This window comes from Plodia interpunctella, chromosome 18 (genome assembly GCF_027563975.2).
Source record: "Plodia interpunctella isolate USDA-ARS_2022_Savannah chromosome 18, ilPloInte3.2, whole genome shotgun sequence".
NCBI lineage: Eukaryota > Metazoa > Arthropoda > Insecta > Lepidoptera > Pyralidae > Plodia > Plodia interpunctella.
The window spans coordinates 2,915,018-2,937,073 of NC_071311.1; the positions used below are offsets into that span (position 1 = coordinate 2,915,018).

Genomic DNA, 22,056 nt, shown 5'->3' on the forward strand with positions numbered 1-22,056 from the left:
ACAATTAGAAAGTTTGCGTGCGAATTAGTAGGTAACACGGGAGGGTGCGGTAATCCCGTTATAGGGCTATCGGTGGCGTGTGGGTAGAACGGAACTTTGTCGGCCACTCTCATCCCCGTCCGATGGGTAGTTACATTACTAATTGACATGCCTGATTCTATCACAAAGGAACTACCCACGTACGATGTGTATTTGGTTTAGTTTAGTTTTCATTTCATGTTTTTGCAAAGAGAAGATCGTTTGAGCTCAGTTGTCAAAGAATTCTCAGAAACTGATTATATTCAATAACATTGCCATATCGCTCAGATAAATTTGATCATCTGCAAAAAGCGGAACAAAGAAAAATTGTTGTAAAACGTGGAAAACCTTGTTAACTTTTTAAAGAATTCGTTTGTTCCTCATGTTTTATTCAGGAGCCCTGTGGCACACATGAACCGGCGTAGTGTTTGTCACGCAGTACATATCTCAGTACCAAGACAACATAAGCAGACCGCTACCCTCTTCACAATTGACATTTAGCAACGACCCAACCCTTGCCGTATGGAACGGGAATTTCAATGGCAACGAGGTTAAAATTGCGCAACCGTAAAAAACAGATTTCATTAGGGCTCCTTTTCGCCTGTCATTTTCTTTTTAAGAGCCGCTAAAGTTGAATATTTCGTACAAGATAGCGTTTTTGTCCCAGAAGCTTGACGTAGCAAAGGTAATTAACTCGCTGGCCGTCGTTTCCCGCGTTTTCTCAATTAAAAATAATTTTAAATAGCTAGAAGCACGAAGATGCTGTCTTTGGTCGGATAATTTGGAGATTTAAGCGAATTGGGTTAATATCTGGTGTAAAATTATATTTTTCACGAATCAGGAATCTCATTGTCGGGTAAAAATTGCTTTGAACAAGCAATTTATTAAAAAGTTTAAGCGTTTAGTTAGGTACATTGGTTGAATACCAATGTACCTAACTAAACGCTTAATCGATTTTATAGTGTGCTTTTGAATGGGAGAGAATTTAACAACAATATTGTAATGCTGCTGGCGATTTGTGAATATAATAATATATGTTTACGTGAAGGAGATGGGCGGGTAGACACAAAAGCCCTCTAAGCTTTTTTATCTCTCCCCGGTGCGGAATCGATCCCTGGATGCTATTTCGAAAATCCCTGATTCACAAATAATCGTTGAAACTCGTGGTTTCCATTTGACATCTAAAAGTTTTCGGTCGACTTCTATATTATGGGTGAGTGAGATATTACCTCCATACTAACCCCGTTATTCATAAAAAAATAAAGTATACTTTAAACTACAGTATGTTTAGTCGCACTTTACACAATTTAGCAATGACAGAATGAAACAAAACATCCTTAGCTTAAACTATGTTTTATCTTCTTTTATGAATAACAGGATAAAATTATAAATTTGATAGTCTGGCACTTTTTCATGGATTTTGATCAAATTTGACATACATGAAGTTGATGAACCGATAAAATATTGCGACAGTTAGTATCATTTGCACACTGAAAACCTGTTTATTGCACAAAATTACGGGAAAAAATATGTAGGTACACAGCGCAATAATAAGGGCGAATTTGCAATTACTTTGCGCAGCTTGACTGTACATATATATCATACATTCTCTATCAGTCTACAATTAGACCAAACATAAATAGCGAGGTTTACGTACAGCAAATGAAACTCAAAATTCTAATTAAACTATCTATATCTTGAATAAAATGTATAATAGCAAGGTAATCGAGAAGAAGTAGGTATGTATGCACGTACATAAAGACGAAATCACACGTTTAACACTTCTTCTATATCGGAATCCTGCGGGCGAGACGAATGAAATCGTCCATCTCATCGTTTTTGTTGAGACACAGATTTTGAAAATAGCACACTGAATACCGCCCGATATTGTGCTCGTAAAAACCGTTCGCAGGATAAATAACACGTCGCGCGCGTCGGGAGGGTCGGGAACAGACTATTTCACATTACATGGATTATATTTCCACTAAGTATTGGATATTTACTTTGGACTGTAGGCCTACACTCTTCACAGTACTTATTATTGAATTTCGTTGAAAATAAATCAAATATTAGTTCAAACTTGTTCATTCTTAAGCGAATTATTTATCTCGAAAGTAATTTCCTAAAAAGTAGATTGTTTTTTATGTTACTGTAAAATCATAAAAAATATCAAGTCATCCCAAATGGATTGCGAAATAATATGTATGTAAAATCATAGAGACAAAAAATCTGAGTTTACTTGTGTTGAATTGTAGATTTTACTTCGGACTATAGAAACTACTACAATTTTCATATTTGTCTATTGTTTATCTCGGTTTTAGGTTTATTGAGGTATGTATAATGTTTATGAGACATAACTTTGTTGCCTGTTTTGTCAATACCGTTATGTTTGCAATGTTTCAATGGAATTGGAAATTGGCAATGTAATGTAAATTCTCACTTCAAGTTAACATATACCGTTGTCTTGCTCTCTAAGCATATTTAATGCAAAGAGTTTTATATCGTACTTTCATACCAGTTTTGTAAGTATGTACCCTCTTATTTATAAAAAGTCAAAGCATACTTTAAGCTTATGTATGTATCACTATTGCCCTTTACAATATTTGACATTGACAGAACGAGATAAAATCTAATATAGCTTTTTTTATTAATAAGAGAACTGAATATAAACTAAATTAATTTTACTTGTAATAAAACGAAAATATCCTAAGTCTTTGATCTGACTCTAGAAAGTTAAAATTGTTACTGCCTATTTAATTACTCAGCAAACTGCTGAAGGGCTAAAAGCCACAAAAGCATTATTTAAACGAGAAAAAAATCACTTAACAGAATGTTTTCACCAAACAGCTAGTGGGGAATGGAGGGACGGATATAAATCAGATTATTCCACCCACGGGCTTAAATTAAATGGCTCTGAACGTAAATTACGACGTTATGCCCGAATATACTTTTTATTTCGTTTCGTTTATTTGCTTTTTACCTTTGATTAACTAATGTAAACAGGAAAACCAAATGGGCGTGTACAGTCTACTTGACGTTAAGTTCTGCATGAACCTTATTCGACTGTTATAGAGACTAATTTGAGAAGATTGTTTTATTAACTACATACCACTCACGGTATTAGGATTAGGATTTCATGCAGATATTTCGAGAAAGGCAGCGATATAAACTCACATATTATAATTAGAAATAGAGCGGTGTAGATATGTATAATTTTGATTTTAATCGAATAAACAAACAATGGGTTTCTATATTTTGGTTAGAAATATTGACCTTTACTTATTTGGCTGGTGTTTAAAATAGGTTGAGTAACACAAACAGACGAATTATTTTATCGTTAGCTTAATGCGATTGTTTGTGTTGTGAATTTTTATGAAAGTCTCAATTTTTGATCATTCACAATGAGGTCATACTTAGCTAACCGCAGGTCTGGTCGTAGCATAAACGAAAAAAAAATTGCTTTCACCGGACAAAAAGGGTGTCTCATATAAATCATCAAAACAAAATATTTTTTTGCTTTATTCAAGTGACGATGCCTAAATCTAAGCAGTGTTCTCCACACTAATTAGATATTATGTAAAGTAATTAATGTATTGCCAGCAAAATGGTAGCCGAAGAAATGCGCGCGATTTCCCGCGCGGTATAAATCTCGCACATTTCCTTCAGATGTTTGAAATTCGTGAGAATTTCCTAATTAACGTAGGACCACTTAGTTTTGCAAATTCATATAAAAAATAAGCTAGCGCACTCAATTTACGACTTTTTCCTGTGACACTAATAGCCCATTAAACTTTGCCAAATCGCTTTAATTTAGCGTAATTAATATTTGATTTTTTTTATTCTTATTTTGCCGTTTTAAATTAATTTTGCTGGCAAAAAATTTTTCGGTCACTAAGATATTTAGTACTCTTTATTAATGTGTTTGAAATGCCATTTTATATTTATCACTAATTAGGTACTAAACTATTATGTAGGTACCTAAATTCATCTAATCTTTAATTTTAAAATTAACAGTTTGCAGTTTACATAACTTTTTTAAAAATACACAAATAATCTGAATGGTAATAAAAACTGAAGCACTTTTTTGTTATATTATGTACATTTTATCTTTTTACTTACTAAAACCAACATTTAATTTATATGACTGAAATTAAAATTTGTCTTTTTTTTCTATGCTCCGGGAATATAGCAATTACAACGGTATAGAAATTCCATCTGCGAAATTAATGTACCAAGCCGAAATGGAGCGAGCACTGCCAGAGAAATGGACTATTTACATGGTACACGCTGCCAAAACTGTGGAACTACAATTATACTAGCGGAAACACGAGAGCTGAATTAAAAATATTTAACGCTCATTATAAATACGATAAAGCGTCTAATTGAACATGTGAAATACCTTTTAGATATTATTATTGTGGGTTTCACAATTAGTTTTGTGTTAAAGTCGATTTGCCACAATGTGAATTCGCCGTCAAAATTAAATAGAAATTTTACTATGTATTCGTCTTTTTAATAATTTCGTGGCAAATTGACTGTGGTAAACTGACATAAATCCGTTGCCCGTTGGTTCCAGTAAAAATCACACGGCTCACCTACTTGAAGCACGGCCCTGTGATTATGTCGTTCTAGATTCGCCGACTCGCCGACACTGTTCCGTGTCGCATCCCGCGTTTACCAAGGTTCTAGCTAGACCCTCACTAGGATTGTGCAATTTACACCTAGCACTGCCACTACATTCTTAATGCCTCTCGGAATAAAAGCTAAAATTCTACAAAGGCTCACCGGCTTCACAAAGGAGTACAAAGTTGCATTCTTTCACTCAATGCGAACCCTCGAGCAAACTCTCTGCAATAATACTTTAGTTTTTATCTTTTGTAATGAAATAAATGAAAAGTCTGGTCTTAAAAGCCTCTTTAGTCCTCGGCATCTATCTCAAAGTTTGTAGCTCAACTCTTGGTAATTTTATGTTCATCCAAGATTTGAAAGCTGCAAAATGAATATTAAATAGTATTACAAAGATGGGAGCGTTCATATTTTAATACTTATAATACAGTATACCTTTTACAAAACGATGAAGAATATGTGACAGTTTCGAAATTATGTCCAATGGTCATTCTTATTTCAGCTGTTGTATTATTTTTCTTTGTGTACTTTGCGTATTATATCTGTGAAGGGGACTTAAACAATCAAACACAAACCATGCAGCTGCGACTGTTATCTTCATCTTTATTATTTACTAATGTAAAAAAAATGGTGAAACTTCCCAATAGTAGAGCCATAAAAAATAAATTACAAAAAGAAGCTCCTTTAAAATATGAATAGGTACATCTTTATCATATCTAGTTCAAACTTAATTAATTTAGTTAAACGTGAACCCAGATATGTAAAATGACAAAGAATAACAGAAACACAGTTATCTTAGCTAATTAAATGTCAGATGGTATAAATATCGCAAGTGGGTTGAATCCGGGGTCAGCACTTATTGATGTAAGTACATTGCCAGTGATAACCATACACTAACGGTTGTCCAACAATTAGAACAGTCTTGTCAACATTGATTATTTACTACATACCTACCAACAAGCTGTAACTTATATAAAATCAATGTATCAATTGTCCCTTTACTTATGTATTTATGTAGTAGTATTTTTACGTACTTAAACTATACTACTATTAGAAGTGATAACCGGAAACATTGAAATCATTAAGTGCAGTAATTACCATCAAATAAATATATGATGAGTTTAAGCAACGGAAATATAAATTTATGTGTGAACGTGCTGTGGTTGGTAGAATTACCATAGGACATTCAAAAATCTGTGCTCCTCAAACCTATAGTTACGCATTATACAGTAGTTATACGACCAATCGGTGCATCGACAAACAAAACTTCTTGTAAATAAAATACACACATAACTCCGGGGCATAACATAAGAGGATATTTTAAATGTAATTTCAAAACAATAAATATTTCAACACTTCCAAACAGTGGAGAATGGAGATTGACGTTGACAAGTGAGACGCGAGGGTTGCCAGCTCCCGGGTCGCTCTCCGAATAAACGAATATTGAAACAGTTGCGATGCGATGCGTTCGCCTCAAATCGAATTGTACAAAGTTAATTAGAGAGTGTCAGCGTTGAGGAGGGTCGCGGGCGCGGCCCTTCGTTGATTGTGTTACACGCTTTATTATTATTCACTAGCTACTGCCCCGGGCCTCGAATCCACTTCAGTACGTTATCTTTTTGATATACAGTTATATTACTATGTGGGTTGATATAAACATTATAGTTGTGTTCACGCGTTGATCTACTAATGTTTACATTATTAATTGTTTGTGAGAAAATTGCAAAACGATTAATTCCAATAATATGAATTTTAAATTTAAATTATTTTAGTAATCGAAATTTGCATTCATCAATACCTTTAAATTGCTTTAATTGATAAAATATGCAGACGATTGCAAGAACCGGTATTTGTATTGTTGTTTGCAGTATTCAATAAAATTAATAACAGTGTTTTAACATAAATCAAGTCTCGGTTGGTGGGTCGTCTTTTTGTATTGTTTCATGATTGATGATAATTATATTACCGATAATTAAAAATGTAATGTAAATTGGAGTAATTATTTAACAAGTACTTTTAAAATTCAAACAATGCTGTTAAGAATAATTTTCACAACAAACGCTTTCTAAACTTTATTTTTATGCAAATACTTGTAAGCAAGTAGATTAGACCAAAGCAATGCATTGGTCTGATGAAACAGATTCTTTTGGATATCAGGGTTTGATAATAGTAATTACTGCGCTAATTACTGTAGGAAGTTTTTAAACAAGATTGTGGAAGGCACTATCCAGACGTTTACTGCCTTCGTGTCCACTGGAATCCACGTCTCATAAACACGCGCACTAAAACGTACAATTTCCCTAAATTATTTTAATGATATGTTGTTGGATAGTAATTCGGTCGGTCACACCATCCAACGTTTCTCGCTTTTAAGTCTAGCACTCCCCGCTGCCAAATATTTGCCACGTTCACGGAATTCGAGCAATTTGTTATGGCTCGCCGCACGAACACTAGGTAAATCTTAATGGCCTTTAGAAGTGACGCTCGTATGAGTCAGGTCGGTCAGGGAAACATTGTTTCGAGTCATTAGGCATGTGGGAGGGTGCCGTTCGACGAAACGGTTTCCTTTTGCGGCTCGGGTCGGCGGAGAGACTACAAATTAGTTCCTGCGAGGACGCGCCGCCGCAATGAAAGATCCGAGAACGACTCCCTTCGGCGTCTTAATCGTGCTGCATGGCGCTCATTACATTCCCTCTCGACGCGCCCTTTTGTTCTTGACGTTGTGAATTGATTTACTTCCTATTGTTTCAATTCGCCGCACCGACACCGGCACCTCTTATGTTTGCGGCAGATATGCCCGCTTAGTTGGAGCATTCAAGCGAACTTTATTGAAATGTAAATTCGAAGCGCATGAACGTTTTTTCATATTTTCCGCCGGTTCTCCGCAGAGATAAAGCGGCAGCTGGGCCGGCGACCCCTCCTGTTTGCACTCGACTAGCGAGAGAGCATTGAGCCGCGCCATAACTTCGCCGACCCTCGCTAGTACAATGCCTCCTCCAGACTCAACTTGTAACGTTCGCGCCAGGGTCCATAAAGGATTTAATAGCGATATGGTGGCGTGTCGAAATATTAATATGTTTGCGGCTAAACTGTCCATATAAACGAAATGTCTTTGGCGTTTGTTTGAGCGCTCGAGAACGGCTGTGGGCGTAAGATGATAGCACATTTGTCTTTCGACTAACAATAAAGCGTTTAATTTTATTTATAGTCGACGCGTGGGTATGAAGCAATCGATTGTTTTGCTGTTATCGCTCTTAATGTACTTAGACATATGACTTCATCTTTAGCGCAGATTTGCGCGCCAATTGATAATTATTATGGTTTTTCGATTTAATTTTCTGCCACACGCATCAGGTTTATTGATTACGGCTTTCATACATATCTATTTACATCGTAACGATTTCATACAGGATATTTACAAACGTTATCACTAATACGCGATCAGCTTTTGCTGTCGGTCTGTTGATTTCAATTTTCATTTCTCATTAGTAACTATTAATGAGAAACGAAAATTTGGTATTGTAATTAACACGCTTTGAGATTTCCGTATTTCCATTATATTGACAATTGTCTGTTAGTGCTAATAATAACTATATATTAAATCGTTTAGCTGTCATAGCCACTTTGATATTTGTAGTAAAATGTAAAAGTTCTATGGCACTTGAAAAGAGGAAGAAGTTTCACATTTAAGATGAGGGGTGCTTTCACAACTTGCTATTGTGTACTGCTTCCCTGTTGCTGGAACGTGATACGATTATTATGGAGGCAATAATATCTGTCGACTCGTATAAAATTTTGTTATTTTTCCAATACTTGGTAGCTGCCGCTTGGGAGTTCGCGGATTCCCTACCTGAGAGTGCTTCTTTCCAATTTGTGATGCCATTAAGCGCGTGCGTGAGAGAGAGGTCTTAATATAGCTGTTCTTTTCTCATGTCGAGGTTTGAATGTAAATGGCTTCATTTGATTATGTTCCGTGCTGCGACGCAAATGTTCTTTGCATTTATGCAATCCTGGTAAACTTGAACGCTGTTGGCTTTTCTTTGAGACAAAATGGGGAAAAATTGCTACTTTTGATATGAATGAATCATTCTGGACTTTGAATTTAATTCTTATCATAGAGGAAGGAAATCGTTTACGATATAATTTTTAGAATAAAGTATGAGTAAGTAGTTTTTCATTTATCATACCTTTCCCCCATGTCATATATTTAATGGCTGACAATGATACCTTAAATAAAAGTTTGAGAAGTACTGGTGTTACTGAATCGATATTATTTGTACTATTAAATTCCTTTACAAGTCTGAATTTACGTAAATTAATCGTCTAAATAAAAAAAACTGTCATTACACTAACAAAGGGATATAGGTTAATGCGTTTTCTATAGCAACAAATTAAATGTATCAAATTAAATAAGTCATTAAAACGCTTTACAAGCCGACAACAACCGCAAATATGTGTGACATTATGAATTATGGACACAAACGCTATCGGAGTTGTAATTAATTTAAAAGCAGTAATTTATTGACCAATCACGAGCCGCGGCTCAAATTGAGCGTTGGCGCAATGTTCCACAAAAGCTTGCGGTCGCTTTCGCTCAGCCAGCTTTGTATCAATTATCACGATTTCACGATATTCCGTTTATTGTGTGTTCGTTTGTGTAATTAAGGCGTAATAACACCGCAAAACGATGGCGCACGTTTTAACAACACGAACAAAACAGGGTTGCCATATATAGAGACATTTTCTCATTTGGTATAGGGGAAATTATTACTTTTATAAAGAGCTAAAGGATAGCTAGTCAACATTCCACAGTCAACTTGCCACTGATTTGTGAGTTCCACGTATTTATATTCAATTCTTCTCACTTGAACCATATATTTTTGATGACGAATTGACTGTTATGGCAAATCGAGAGAGACTCGGCAATGGCAACCCTGTAGTTCAAAGTATAAAATGATGCAAAGCACCAATTTGTGATATTTAAATAGTGATCAATCTCCTCATTTATAATAGACTACTAATTGAATACGAAATCGATATAACTGCGTCAAATCGAATGGAATAACGGATTCGATAAATCTATCGAGGATTGCGTATTGTAAACTTAATTGATATTTTCCATTCAAACAGACGATGGTTTAATTAAATTTCGGTTTACGTTTGCGCGACAACGACAAATTGTGACAAAAAGTAATTACATTTTCGGAATTGGTAAATACATTTTATATGAGTAGTTTTAATAGTTGGTGCGACATAGATTGTGTATTAAATATTGCAAAATCTTGTACATACGAGTATTTATTTCAGGGCCGCTCATATCGATGCTGGATACACATTCGATATGCAAATTTCTAACTTGTGAACATATTCTTAATACAGGTATAGTCGTTTCTAACTTCCTTTTTTATTTAGAGATACTTATTAGGCAATATTATATATAAACCAAACCTCAAACCCCATTTGTATATAGAGGAAAAGTTACAAAAATAAACAGGAAAAATACCGAAGTTACATACACGGAAACTTCCTTTATTTCGGGGCCAGTGCTCCGCCAATCTGTATGCAAGCCTTCGCGCCTGGTCGTGATCAGATCATAAACTTAGCATGTGCTCCGACTTTGTCTATGGATCGAGCAATAACACACTACCTTATACATCGGCTTCCGACGATTTATTATTGAAATTGTGGGTTGAAAGTTCAAATAAATGCTTTTTCTTATTTTTTACGGAATATTATTATGCTTAATATTGATATAAAATCTCTAAATGAAAGTTGAATTTTAATCATCGTGTAATTTTGTCATGTAAACCAACAATATTTTTGACAGATGTAAAAATCTGCTTGTTCATTTTGACAAGTGGGCCTTCGATAGCCATTGACAAGTAACATCAAAGTCTCATTTCTTCTTGTATAAATTAATTTAGTTTGTAAGCAATAAAGTCAAAATTCTTGGATTTTTGCATTGCTTACACATATAGATAGATATTAAAACAATGAATATTTTCATTACAGGAGACAGCAGAAGTATGTGTTGGAACATCAGTTGGGACGATCACAGAACCAGACTGTCTGGGGCCCTGCGAGCCTGGTACATCGGTCACGCTGGAGGGCATCGTGTGGCACGAGACGGAAGGTGGTGAGTTGTTACTAGCGCACGAACGCAATGCACCGTAGCGCAGCTATTTCATCTTCTGCACGCTTATGCACGCCTAGTACATGTACCCGCTTTGCGTTCCGTGAATGCTAAAGTTGTGTCTTCAAATTCTAATAATCTAAGATTAATTTTAATTTATTTGTTTAAACAAATTTAAGTTAGTTTTATGAGATCATGAAAAACATCACTTTGGCATTCTTTCCCATTCCTTCATAAATTAATTTGAGTATCAAGAAATACGGTACTGATTTTTTGAAGTAATAAAATCTTAGAAAGATAATAAATGATGAACAGAAAGACAATAAATAGGTCTATCTCCGCCATATTTTCGATGAAATAATTTTATTATCTAAGTAGACTGATCAATATCTAACTGATTTATATCGACCTGACTATATTATCTTAACAAGTTTATCGAGTTTGTTTAGCAGTTGAGGTCAAATTATATTTCTGATTACTACAAGTGATAAAAACTAATTCATATACCTAGTTGTTAACGTGACAATTTTTTTACTGTACCCGTACCCTGTACAGTAAGTAGGTAAATATATTGTTAGTTATTAATGTGTTGTTAACCTTATTTGAAAACAACTATACTCACGTCATTAATTTTAAAATTACGATAACATTGAAGCTAGACTAGTAATGTAAAACCGGGCCACAGTAAGAGAGCATGTATGTATACTAGAGCCGTAATGCTTTAATTTATAGCACCTGGCTCTCGGAGATTATTGAAAGCGCTTGGTCCTTTTTGTCGTTACATTTCATAGCGGCTTTATAGCCGCTATAAGCCATAACCACGACTTTTTTCTTTGTATTTATAGCTCATAACCGAAAAGCCGCGATTAAATGTTAAAATATTCACTCCGTACATAAAACTGTATACTGAATGAGTCCCCGCATAATTAACTGGGCCCTTATTAGCGGTAGAGCGAGATAGCATCGTGGCATATTTAATAACCTTGTTCTTTCCAATACTGAGGCCTTTACACCTTTTATGTTCGCTTGGTAATGAATGCTTCGACATGTTAACGATCAAGCAAACTTATTATAAACGTTTTTCAATAAATTGTTTATTTATGAGTTTTATAAGGCTTTGTAACATGACTAACGGGCATTGTAAGCAATTCACAACGGCTTATTAAGATTTCTTGTCATGTGACTTTAAATAAATCACACTTACGTGATTTTTAATAAGTATTCCTCTACTAATAAATGAGCGATATAAAATGTAAATTGGTACTCGCGTTTTCGAAAATAACTGTAATGATTTAGTTGAAATATAAAATATTGATGTTTATGGGCAAAAACTTCGTTACTAGTATAATTTCGTAATTGATTTGATCGATAAAGCAATATTATCATTAATCTCCTTTAACCTATTAATTCAAGGAAATTACGGAAACTACTCGTACAACATGTCAACTGAATCTTCCACAAGAGCGAATCTCGAGTCAATAAGTCTATACAATATATAATTAATTCAAGTCTGTTGTCAAGGGAAGTAATATCTTCAGAAATGGCGACGCCGAGTAATTCAATTAATCCGAGTAATTAACGTAGAGAGCTTAGCAGTCCTATCTAGCTAAATGTTTACTGTCTGATTGAGACCGCCATACCAGAGGAGCAGAATGCTGAAATAGGTTCATTTAGGCGGTGCTAATTACACCTCGGGCCGCGTAATCAACAGCCGAATGGCTAAGGCCCCACTCCGCCACCACACTCACTTACTTTGTTTACATTTGACCACCTCTTCACCACCTCCACTATTAATTGAAAATTTGAAACCCAGATCCTCATTATTAAATTCACAACTAACTAATAATTGAACAGTAGATTTACCAAATGGTTGAGAACGTTCAAGAATGCAATGAATATATACATTTTAAATCAGCGTGAATAGTACCTATTGTGTTGCTAGTATTTTTATAACGGTAGCAATACAATGACTCTAATATACAGTTGAGCGCAGTGGGCGGTGATGTTTCGTTTGAGTATCGTTTTAATCAGACTTGCTCATTGTTTCCCACACCAAGACAAACAAGGTTCGGAGGATTTCATTTACATCCATTCAACGTGCTGCCGACCTGTTGGTAAAGTAAACTTAGCGGTCTTAAAAGGTTTTCCACACAAATGAAGATCGCCGGATTTTATTTTACCCTTTAGTTCGAAGTGAGTGTCAATTTGTTTAAGTGAGACAAACCAAAACTTTGTAAAAGTAATAACATTTAAAATATGTGTGCTAATTAGTGGCGTGGAATGCACTGCACCGTACTGAGTCTGGATAGCCTCTTAATTGTGAGCGCGTAAAGTCTCTGCATGGCTCATAAACCAGTCTCAGGGGCATTTTTTCTCGTGTGCGCCAGATGTCGGCTTCAATTCCAGAGCTGAGCTATTAAGTCGAGGTGATTGAAGTTTAGAACTATCTTCGAAATATGACCGTATTTGAACGGATGAGTCAGGTTTAGGCCGTATAGGACTGAATAAGTTAAAAATTATTTAACTAATGGATTCCATAAGTCTGAAAACATTACCATCTGCTTCATTATTATCAAGACAGTGATGAATGACGATGCTCAATACATATTTACTTTGACATTTCAGAAAAAAGTTTCACCATTAACATCCATCTGGTGGATCACATAATATTTTAATTTCATGCCAATAAAAGGAAGTTAAAAGTTTTAATTCAAATCAATATTTTACTTATTCGTAAAATATATTATGCTCGAAAGTATTCCGGTTTAATTAAGAAAATATTTTGTTCCTATTTATCAAAACAAATTAATCAGCCCTTGTAATATTATAACGCGGTCAAAGTCTCACATCGCAGTATTTAATTTCCGTAAGCTGCTCGGCGCCATTAGCCGAAAATAAATAAGCTCGGAGAGGAAGGGCGTGAATTGCCTCCCCTCGCCAGCGGGCGGATAAATTTGGAAAGTGGCAACAGAAGCGCGCAGATGGTGATTTATTACTGTGTTTTATAATAATTACGAGAGGCACCCGAGCATTGTGTGCTAGCCCTAATGGCATCGGGACGTGTGCTCTCACTCTCTGCTCTCCTATTACATTGTTCTGTTTTATTTCCATCCTAATGATGGACGATTTGTGGGAACAACACCAGTGCGTGGAAGAATTATTGTTATAATCTCTCTTACTCGTCGTCCTTTTCACAAGAATAATTTAGGATGATTATTATTTTTATTTGGTATTTTTTTTCTCGTTTTTATAAACTGTGATATTGTATTATAATGAACATTATAGTTAAATGTACCTAGTTGCTGTAAATGATTTTACAAATTAAATGGGGATAAAATAGTATTACGTAATTTATTTCAAAAAACCTAAATATTCTTAGTATATATTAATCAATGACCAAACTACACTTTCAGTTATGACGAGATAGCACAATGTCGAAATCCAATCTAATCTGTATTTTACTTATCTATTATTGGGAATGTTATAAATATGTATAAGCAATGATATACAACCCTCCGATCTGTCGGCTGATTGATTGGTCGTTATAGCAACCTGTGGTAACCTTAATGAATATCATAAGATATGGCCAATTTCCGCAATATTGCTGGGTCTATTTATTTTACAGGTTAAAGTAATTAATAGCCAACAGTTACGGTATTTACGAGATCATATCTTTCCCGGCGATATTCCAGTTCGCAAAGATAAACAAATTACAGGAAAACATGACGTTTAATGATAGTTTACTGGTCGGGCGGCGCTGGCGATGTTAACGATCTGTCTAATGACGTCGCCAAACCATTAGACAGACAGATGTACAAATCGAAGCGATTACACGCGAGCAAACAGGACCGGACGGCCTCTAATTTAACTTTTCCGTGACCGGCAGTCCGTATTAACCATTTAGAAGGGAATTCCACCCTAAATAATAAAGGCACAGGGCGGCCGACAATATCCGAGAGGTCGAAACTGACGCGGGTGAATGGCCATCTGCCCGCCACTTTTAGATGTTCCTGCGGTCCTGGTACAGTCTACAGCATACCGACCTAACATAACGTAATATAAAAAGGATAACAAAGCTTTTATTCCATTCATTTGTTGGGCGAGTCCGACATATGACTGTACTTAATTTTAGCATGTGTCTCATGGGAATTTAAAGAAAAGTGGATAATTCAGATTTTTTACATATAAATACCAGACGTCAGTTTAAGTAATTAAAATTAGCTATTGGTATGTATCTAGACAGTGACTGACTGACTACAAGGCCCTAAAAATAAGAATATAAAATGCCTTTGAGTATTCTAACCAAGCCCAAGGCATCCTTTTTGCAATAAAGTTTCGAGATCTTTACTAAACCAAGTCTTATTTTCGTCAAATTAGGGATAATTATAACATAAACATTCATGTATTTCTTATGGAGTTGTTAGTTCGTTGTAATCTGAATAATTCATTTAGCTTAAATATTCATTGGTTCAAGGCATTTAATTCAAAGCAAGACGTATTTGCAATTGTGCTATTAATTTTATAAGTTCATAATACTTACATAAAAAGTTAAGTTAGTGTTATGCAAATTTACAGGATTCTAAACAAGAATTAAGTGGTCCTTATTTCACCCGTGTGTGGGTTATTGTTTGAATATCAGTTTTAGTGAGTGGTGCAACTGCACACTGCACTGTTAATGCATAAAGTTTAACTTTACCGTATGAGCGGTGTGTGAAGTGAAGATGTGAATATCATACTGTGTTGAATCCAAAAGTTATTTGGACATGTCCCGGTAAAGAAGTGTACAAATATATTTTAATATATTTCAAACAATCGCCCAGCGGTCGAATTGGATTTTATAGCGCTATTTTAGTATATTTTTAATAATATCAAAAAAGTACACCTTTTTTGACATACCTTACACACACAACACCAACTACACACACACACCTTTCAACATATGAACTTATGCTTATGTGGCAAACTGACATAACCTTCATTAGGGTTGTAAAAAAATTATACAATAATAATATTGTTGTTATTGATGTTGGTTCGCATAAGCGTGACTCAAAGTCACTTTTTTATTCGCTATAATTGAAATTTAAATATTATACAATTCGTTTAAGATAATTATTGACATAAAAATAAATATATTCATAACAGAAAAACATACTAACGATATTCAATTTATTAAATTATGCGTGGCCTTTGGACAATTTATTAAAACACTAACTGCTCGCAATCCTTCTTGTTTGACAGATTACAACCAATTAACAAGCAATTATATTGAAAGAACGCGAATGGCTTATAGAAATGCTTTATGTGTCCATTGTTCCGTGGAACGATAAATATGGTTGGGAAAATCTCGCGTTTTGCCGGTCTACAGCTGAGCGAGACGACTTTCTAATGCCGTTTCGTTTCACGGAATATTTTTTTAATTCTTGATGTTGTTTGTGTCGTCCATTTTCGTGTCTTGTAGAATGTAAACATTTAATTTAGTTTTACTACATAATGTCGGTATTTAGATATAATTTTTTTTTTGGTCGAATGAATATATATTGTATTTATCTTAATGAGTTAGGATACTCTTAATAAATGTTAGGTTAGTATATAATATAGTTAATTAGGATCGGCAAAGTTCAAAATATGAGGCAGAGTCGTGCGTTTCCACGTTTATTGGTTATTCTCTTTACTTGAGCGTGGTGGGATAGGAAGGTTTGCTTACCTTTGTGTTTAGTCGATAACTGTTCTTGCTCGGCGTAGTTTTAATAAATAACACATTATTTCCACCACAACACGTATCAACAAAACATGTAAATTGTTAGGGCGTGGGCGAGCGTTAATTAGGTAAACCCACAATTTCTGAGGTATTTAGATACATTTGCCAGCCTCTGAAATCTCTTTAAACCTTTTCAAAATGTTAAGCAGGTACTTATTTACAATTCAACGAGACCGCTATATAAAATCGAGTCGTCGGAATACTCGGTCGGGATTAAAAAGGGATTGTCCGAGATACGAGACCCTCATTTTTATCTCAATTTGTTCATCTTGTTTACGAAAAGCATTTTGCGGACAAAGAGATGATTAACTCACGGCGAATCACAATAGCTCTGTGAAATATGTTTTGTGATTATAAATTCATGGAGAAAGTAAAAAGGGAATGATATTGTAATTTCTAGAAAAAAGTTATAAAAGAGGAGGGGTGGAAAATTTATTAATTAAATTTGCATAAGTTGACACGCTAGCGTGATAAGTACTAGGGTGGCATGGCGCAGTGGAGATGGGTCTATATGCGGTCGGAGTCACGTCCGAGACGCCGCCCCAGCCCTCCGTTCCCTAATATGTAAATGAGACTCTGACAAATTGGATCGGAACTCCACCACCGTAAAATAATAACTGGAGCACAGATTTTGTTAACGCTGCCAATCGATTCTTATTAACTTTATGATGTTATCTATGATGTTATTATCTATCTATCATCATTGTTTATAGTCTAGTTAGTTAAGGTAAAATAAGGGTGAAGTGTGTTGTTACAGGTGTCTTAGTTGTGAACGTGACGTGGCGAGGGAAGACCTACGTTGGAACGTTGCTGGACTGCACGCGACACGACTGGGCGCCGCCACGGTCAGTATTATATAAAAATACGTACAAAACAAGATTATGTAAAACTGTCAGATTAATAACAAATTTGTTTTTAGATTCTGTGATTCACCTACAGAAGAGCTAGACGCAAGAACGCCGAAAGGGCGCGCGAAACGAGGGCGGGGCGCAGCCCCCACCGATATGACAAACTTCACAGAAACGCGCTCCTCCGTGCACAGCAAGTTAAGAAACGGCGGGGCAAAAGGGCGTAGAGCGTTGCCGTCGCCGACGCCCTTCACTCCTCCCAGACCTGACTCCAAAAGGAAGCGGACTTCCGAAGCTGAAGAGCGGCCGCCAACGCCAAAAGCGAAGCGGCCTCCGCCCGCTCCCTCCTCGCCGCCCCCTGACCCTGTCCTCCTCGAGTGTCCAGAGCCCAACTGCTCCAAGAAGTACAAGCACGCGAACGGACTCAAGTACCACCGGTCGCACGCGCACGGCACGCCCGACGACGAGGACAAGGACGGGTCTAGCTCGGAGCAGGAGGAGCCCACGACCGAACCTGCGTCTCCCGCGCGGCCTCCGTCCGAGCCCGCAACGCCGGCCACGCCTGTGAAGTCTCCCACCCCGGCCAAATCACCAGAAGCTAAAATAGATAAAACACCGGAGAAATCCCCAGAAAAACCGGAAACGAGCGTGGAGTCGCCGCAGCAGCCGCGGTTCCCGGAGGAGTTCGCGGGCACACCGGAGCCGGCGCCGGCGCCGGAGCGACCGGTCACACCCCCGGCACCTTCCACGCCGCCACCTGACAGTCTGCCTGCACTACAGCCTACACAGTTCAAGGTACTTAACAAAAATTTAACTGGTTCAGGAATTTTTCTTACTGGGGAATGACGGTGCATCAGAGTAGATAATTTATAGAAATAAAGCCTTTACTTTAAGGCAGAAAATATAAGAAATTTTATAACATGTAGCATTATAATAAAAATACATAAAATTTCCTTAAAAAGCAACAAACAACAATAATTATCGACGTCCAGGTGAAGCCGCGTTCAGCGTTGATGCCGGCGGAGGAGCGCAAGTCGACGGAGTCGCCGCCGGGCGGGTCCCCGGGCAAGCGGCGGGCGCGGCGCTCCCCGACGCCGGGCGCCCGCTCGCCCGCGTACTCCGACATCTCGGACGACGCGCCGCCCGTCGACACTGAGCCCGACCCCGCGCACAGGCCCTTCCCTGTCTACCATCAGGTTATTATTCATCTTTCTTTCTTATTTTTATTATTTATTCATTCATTGGTGCTCACACCAGTTTAAGTAGCTTTGTACCATAGTTATATATAAAAGTTGTTTACAACTTTAATATAGTTCTATGTAGTTTATTTAATATGGTTATTATTATTTAATATACAAGGCTAAGGGTAGGTATAATTTACTAAATATATGAATGGTAAAGTTGCATTGTCGGACAAGATGCTAAAGGTCAATTTGTCAAGAATATACACGACCTCAGAAACCTGAGTGGACTGTTAAATCTGTGAATGATTTAAATAAAAAAGAAATATTAAGAAAGTAGTGATCTCAGACTATTTTTAAATCTTCTTTCTTTCTTCAAAATTCAATTCATAAATTCTTTATTTTTCTCTACAATCTAATACATTATATTGACAACTAATAGTGTCCCACTTCTGGTTCACCGAAAAAAAAAACGATTTTTTAATACCACTATTTCTTCTTTCAAATCGTTTATTGTTTTAATTACCTGTTGCAGTATTATGGTCAGCCTCCGTACCTACCTCCGACACATCCTCAAACGGCGCCACCTCCTTCAGGAGACAAGGGCAAAGAGGACCTCAGTAAAGGAGACCCGAAGATTGATCTCAAGGTAAGCATTTATAAAACAAACAAAAGCACTTAACACTAAGCAAGACAGTTAAAAGTGGAAAACTTTTAAACCGTTTTGATTTTACGGGTTATCTATGAGAGTTCGAATGGTTGTTGGCAGAGCAATAACAGAAACATATAAGAAAAACTATTATATCTAAACTCTTCATTTTTCTGCAACTATATTTTATATCAACATCGATATATCTATTCTAGGAGGGCAAACCAGAAACTGGACCTCCAAAGGTGCTTCCTCAGCACTTCTACCCCTACAATTACGTCCCAAATTTCCCCTACAACGTGGAGGGGGGGCCTCCCCCTGGAGCGGCATTAGACGACAAGTCCAAGGAGCCCGACAGATCCAAGACCACGCCCAGTCCTTTGGAGAAGAACAAGCAGTCGCGAGGACCGGACGGGAAGGAGAACCCCAACCGGCCGAATGACAACCATCAGATCTTGAAGGAGAGCATTGAGATGAAGGCGCAGATGGGCCCGTATGCCTTCCAGAGGCCGCCTCATGCGAGAGAGGAAGAGTTGAGAAGGTAAACTATTGGTTTTTAGACAACTTTCTAGAGTTATTTACATTATTTTTTTACAATTACATCTACTATTTTCTATTAAAGGTGGATGCAAAGACCCACGAAGCCGAAATTGGCGTGATAAAGTGGATTAATAGCCCTATCTTTCATTGTTTAGTTATTGCTGCATAGAAAGCCATTCGCCAATAGAATAATATTATAAAGTATTTGTAAATTTGTGTTAATAGGTCCCATTAGTACGTACGCTATGGGTCCTATTAGGGGTAAACGCAAACATTTGCCCCAGCCCCCTATTGTAAAAACATTTTTTTTTGCATCGTCAGATACTACATGACGCTGGAGCAGCGCCGCAAGGAAGGCGGCCCGTCCCCGAAGCCGGCGGGCGCCCCCCCCGCGCCGGGCACCGCGCCCCCGCGCGCCCCGCACCCGCCCCACCCCTCACACCCGCACAAGCCCCCCAGCAAGGATAAGGACGACAAGCCCAAGGAGGAGGTCAAGGTATGTACCGCATCATTGCAGAAAAGAGTGTTATTAATTGAGCAAAGTGTGTAAGGTTCAAGCGTGCATAAAAAATAAGCGTATTTTAAAGGTTTGTGAGTCTCACTTACATATTTGTTCCACCCCACAACTGACTTTCTTTTATGTTTCGCACAGAATCTCGTCACAGTCGTCGAGAATCTCGTTTTGTCAATTGCTAAGTGCGATAGTGACATACATACTTTAGCTTAAGTATGCTTTAACTTTTTTATGAATAAAATGGACATATATATTACAGGTGAAGCAAGAAGGGCAGAAGCCGACGACGGAGACGCAGGGCCCGCCGCCGCCGCCGACGTCGCAGTACTACCTGCCGCCGTACATGCAGCCGCCGCACTACGGGGCGCTGCCCTTCGACCCCGTGTACCGCGCGCCGCTCAGCCCCATGCTCGTCGGCGGCTTCCCGCCGGGGTGGACAGTGCCCAGGTTATTGTCTTTATATACTTTTATTTAACTTGGAATGTAACTATGTTCCCCATGATTTTAAAGCCGATATCTTTAATCGGTGAGCTGAAATTTTGTACACACGATTAGTTTGGATGACAACGTATTATTATGATAAGCATGACCTGATGGCCTGATACCCAGGAATGTGTATAGCCATGGAAACTCTTGAACGGTTTATTGCACGGACGTATTTTTTTGGCACACGTTTAATGCAATAATATCTCACGGGTTGAATATAATCTGGAATAACACACACTTACTACGCTGGCTCAGCGACCCCAAAGTGGATCTTTGCCTCCGAAACGAGAGTACGCCCGGAATAACACATAGTCTACTTTTTATCTCGAAATTCCCAGGGTGCAGCTAGTAATGATATAACATTATTTCTTGGTCAGATACCACGCGCCGGAGGACCTGTCGCGCGCGGGCGGCGGCGGCAAGCTGGAGCTGCTGCCGGCGCACGCGGCGCCGTACTACCCGCCCGGACACGCGCCGCACAAGATCCACGAGCTGCAGGAGCACGCCAAGTCGCCGCAGGTATGGCTTTTGGTAAACATTCTTTGGTTTTTGAATGGACAAAAAATATTAATTATTAAAATTTAATATATTAAAATATATAGATGCGAATATCGATATCGATGCGATATCTATGTCAAACTGTCAAGTAATATTTGAATTTCAGTGTGTAAATACATTTTTTTTTCAGGTAATCTAAATTTATGTACAAAATAAGTAAACCTAAAGTAAATTATTTACTTTGGAAAAAATTAATATTCTTCGTCGACTTAACATTCTAATTGCAATACAGTCCTTTTTCTGTTCGCGCTGGATTTTTTTTTACAATGTATCATCACAGGATGATTAAGTATTATTTTTACAACAAAGAAAAACACTTGTTTGAACCTAGAGAACTTCATGTAAAAGAAATACTTTTTTCTCTGAATTAGATAGGTCTTATCGTCTGAATTTTCGTTCAAAACTAATTAGATCATAGAAAAGTATTACAAATTGAACAGCCACACGAGTGCCACCCAGCCTCTAAAGCTATATCTGTGGGTGCAGGGCAAGCCGCCGCGGCCGGAGCCGCCGAAGGATGGGTCGCGGTCGCCGCCGCCGCAGCGCCACGTGCACACGCACCACCACACGCATGTCGGCCTCGGCTATCCGCTCTACCCGCCGCCCTACCCCGGTTAGTATACCTTCTTGTTTGCGTATCTATGGTGAACCTGAACACTTGAATTGGATACTAAATATTTTCTTGACATTTTGTTGTTTTATTGGGAAAACTAACAGTCTTAAAATATTACAAAGGATCTTATAA

The 22,056-nt window shown here is 37.5% G+C and overlaps 1 protein-coding gene across 5 annotated transcripts in view; it reads left to right on the forward strand.

Moving 5' to 3' along the window:
• LOC128677843 (zinc finger protein 608-like) overlaps window positions 1-22,056 on the forward strand; it is an 87,416-nt gene that overhangs the window by 61,665 nt on the left and 3,695 nt on the right. For 4 of the 5 annotated variants that reach the window (XM_053758989.2, XM_053758987.2, XM_053758985.1 and 1 more), the window contains 10 exons: window positions 10,657-10,780; window positions 17,293-17,380; window positions 17,455-18,178; window positions 18,376-18,579; window positions 19,100-19,213; window positions 19,429-19,754; window positions 20,075-20,249; window positions 20,527-20,714; window positions 21,131-21,272; window positions 21,798-21,924. In XM_053758989.2, the coding sequence (XP_053614964.1) occupies window positions 10,657-10,780; window positions 17,293-17,380; window positions 17,455-18,178; window positions 18,376-18,579; window positions 19,100-19,213; window positions 19,429-19,754; window positions 20,075-20,249; window positions 20,527-20,714; window positions 21,131-21,272; window positions 21,798-21,924 (2,212 nt within the window). The remainder of the gene's footprint in view (window positions 1-10,656; window positions 10,781-17,292; window positions 17,381-17,454; window positions 18,179-18,375; window positions 18,580-19,099; window positions 19,214-19,428; window positions 19,755-20,074; window positions 20,250-20,526; window positions 20,715-21,130; window positions 21,273-21,797; window positions 21,925-22,056) is intronic. The other variant, XM_053758988.1, reaches the window with a different exon arrangement.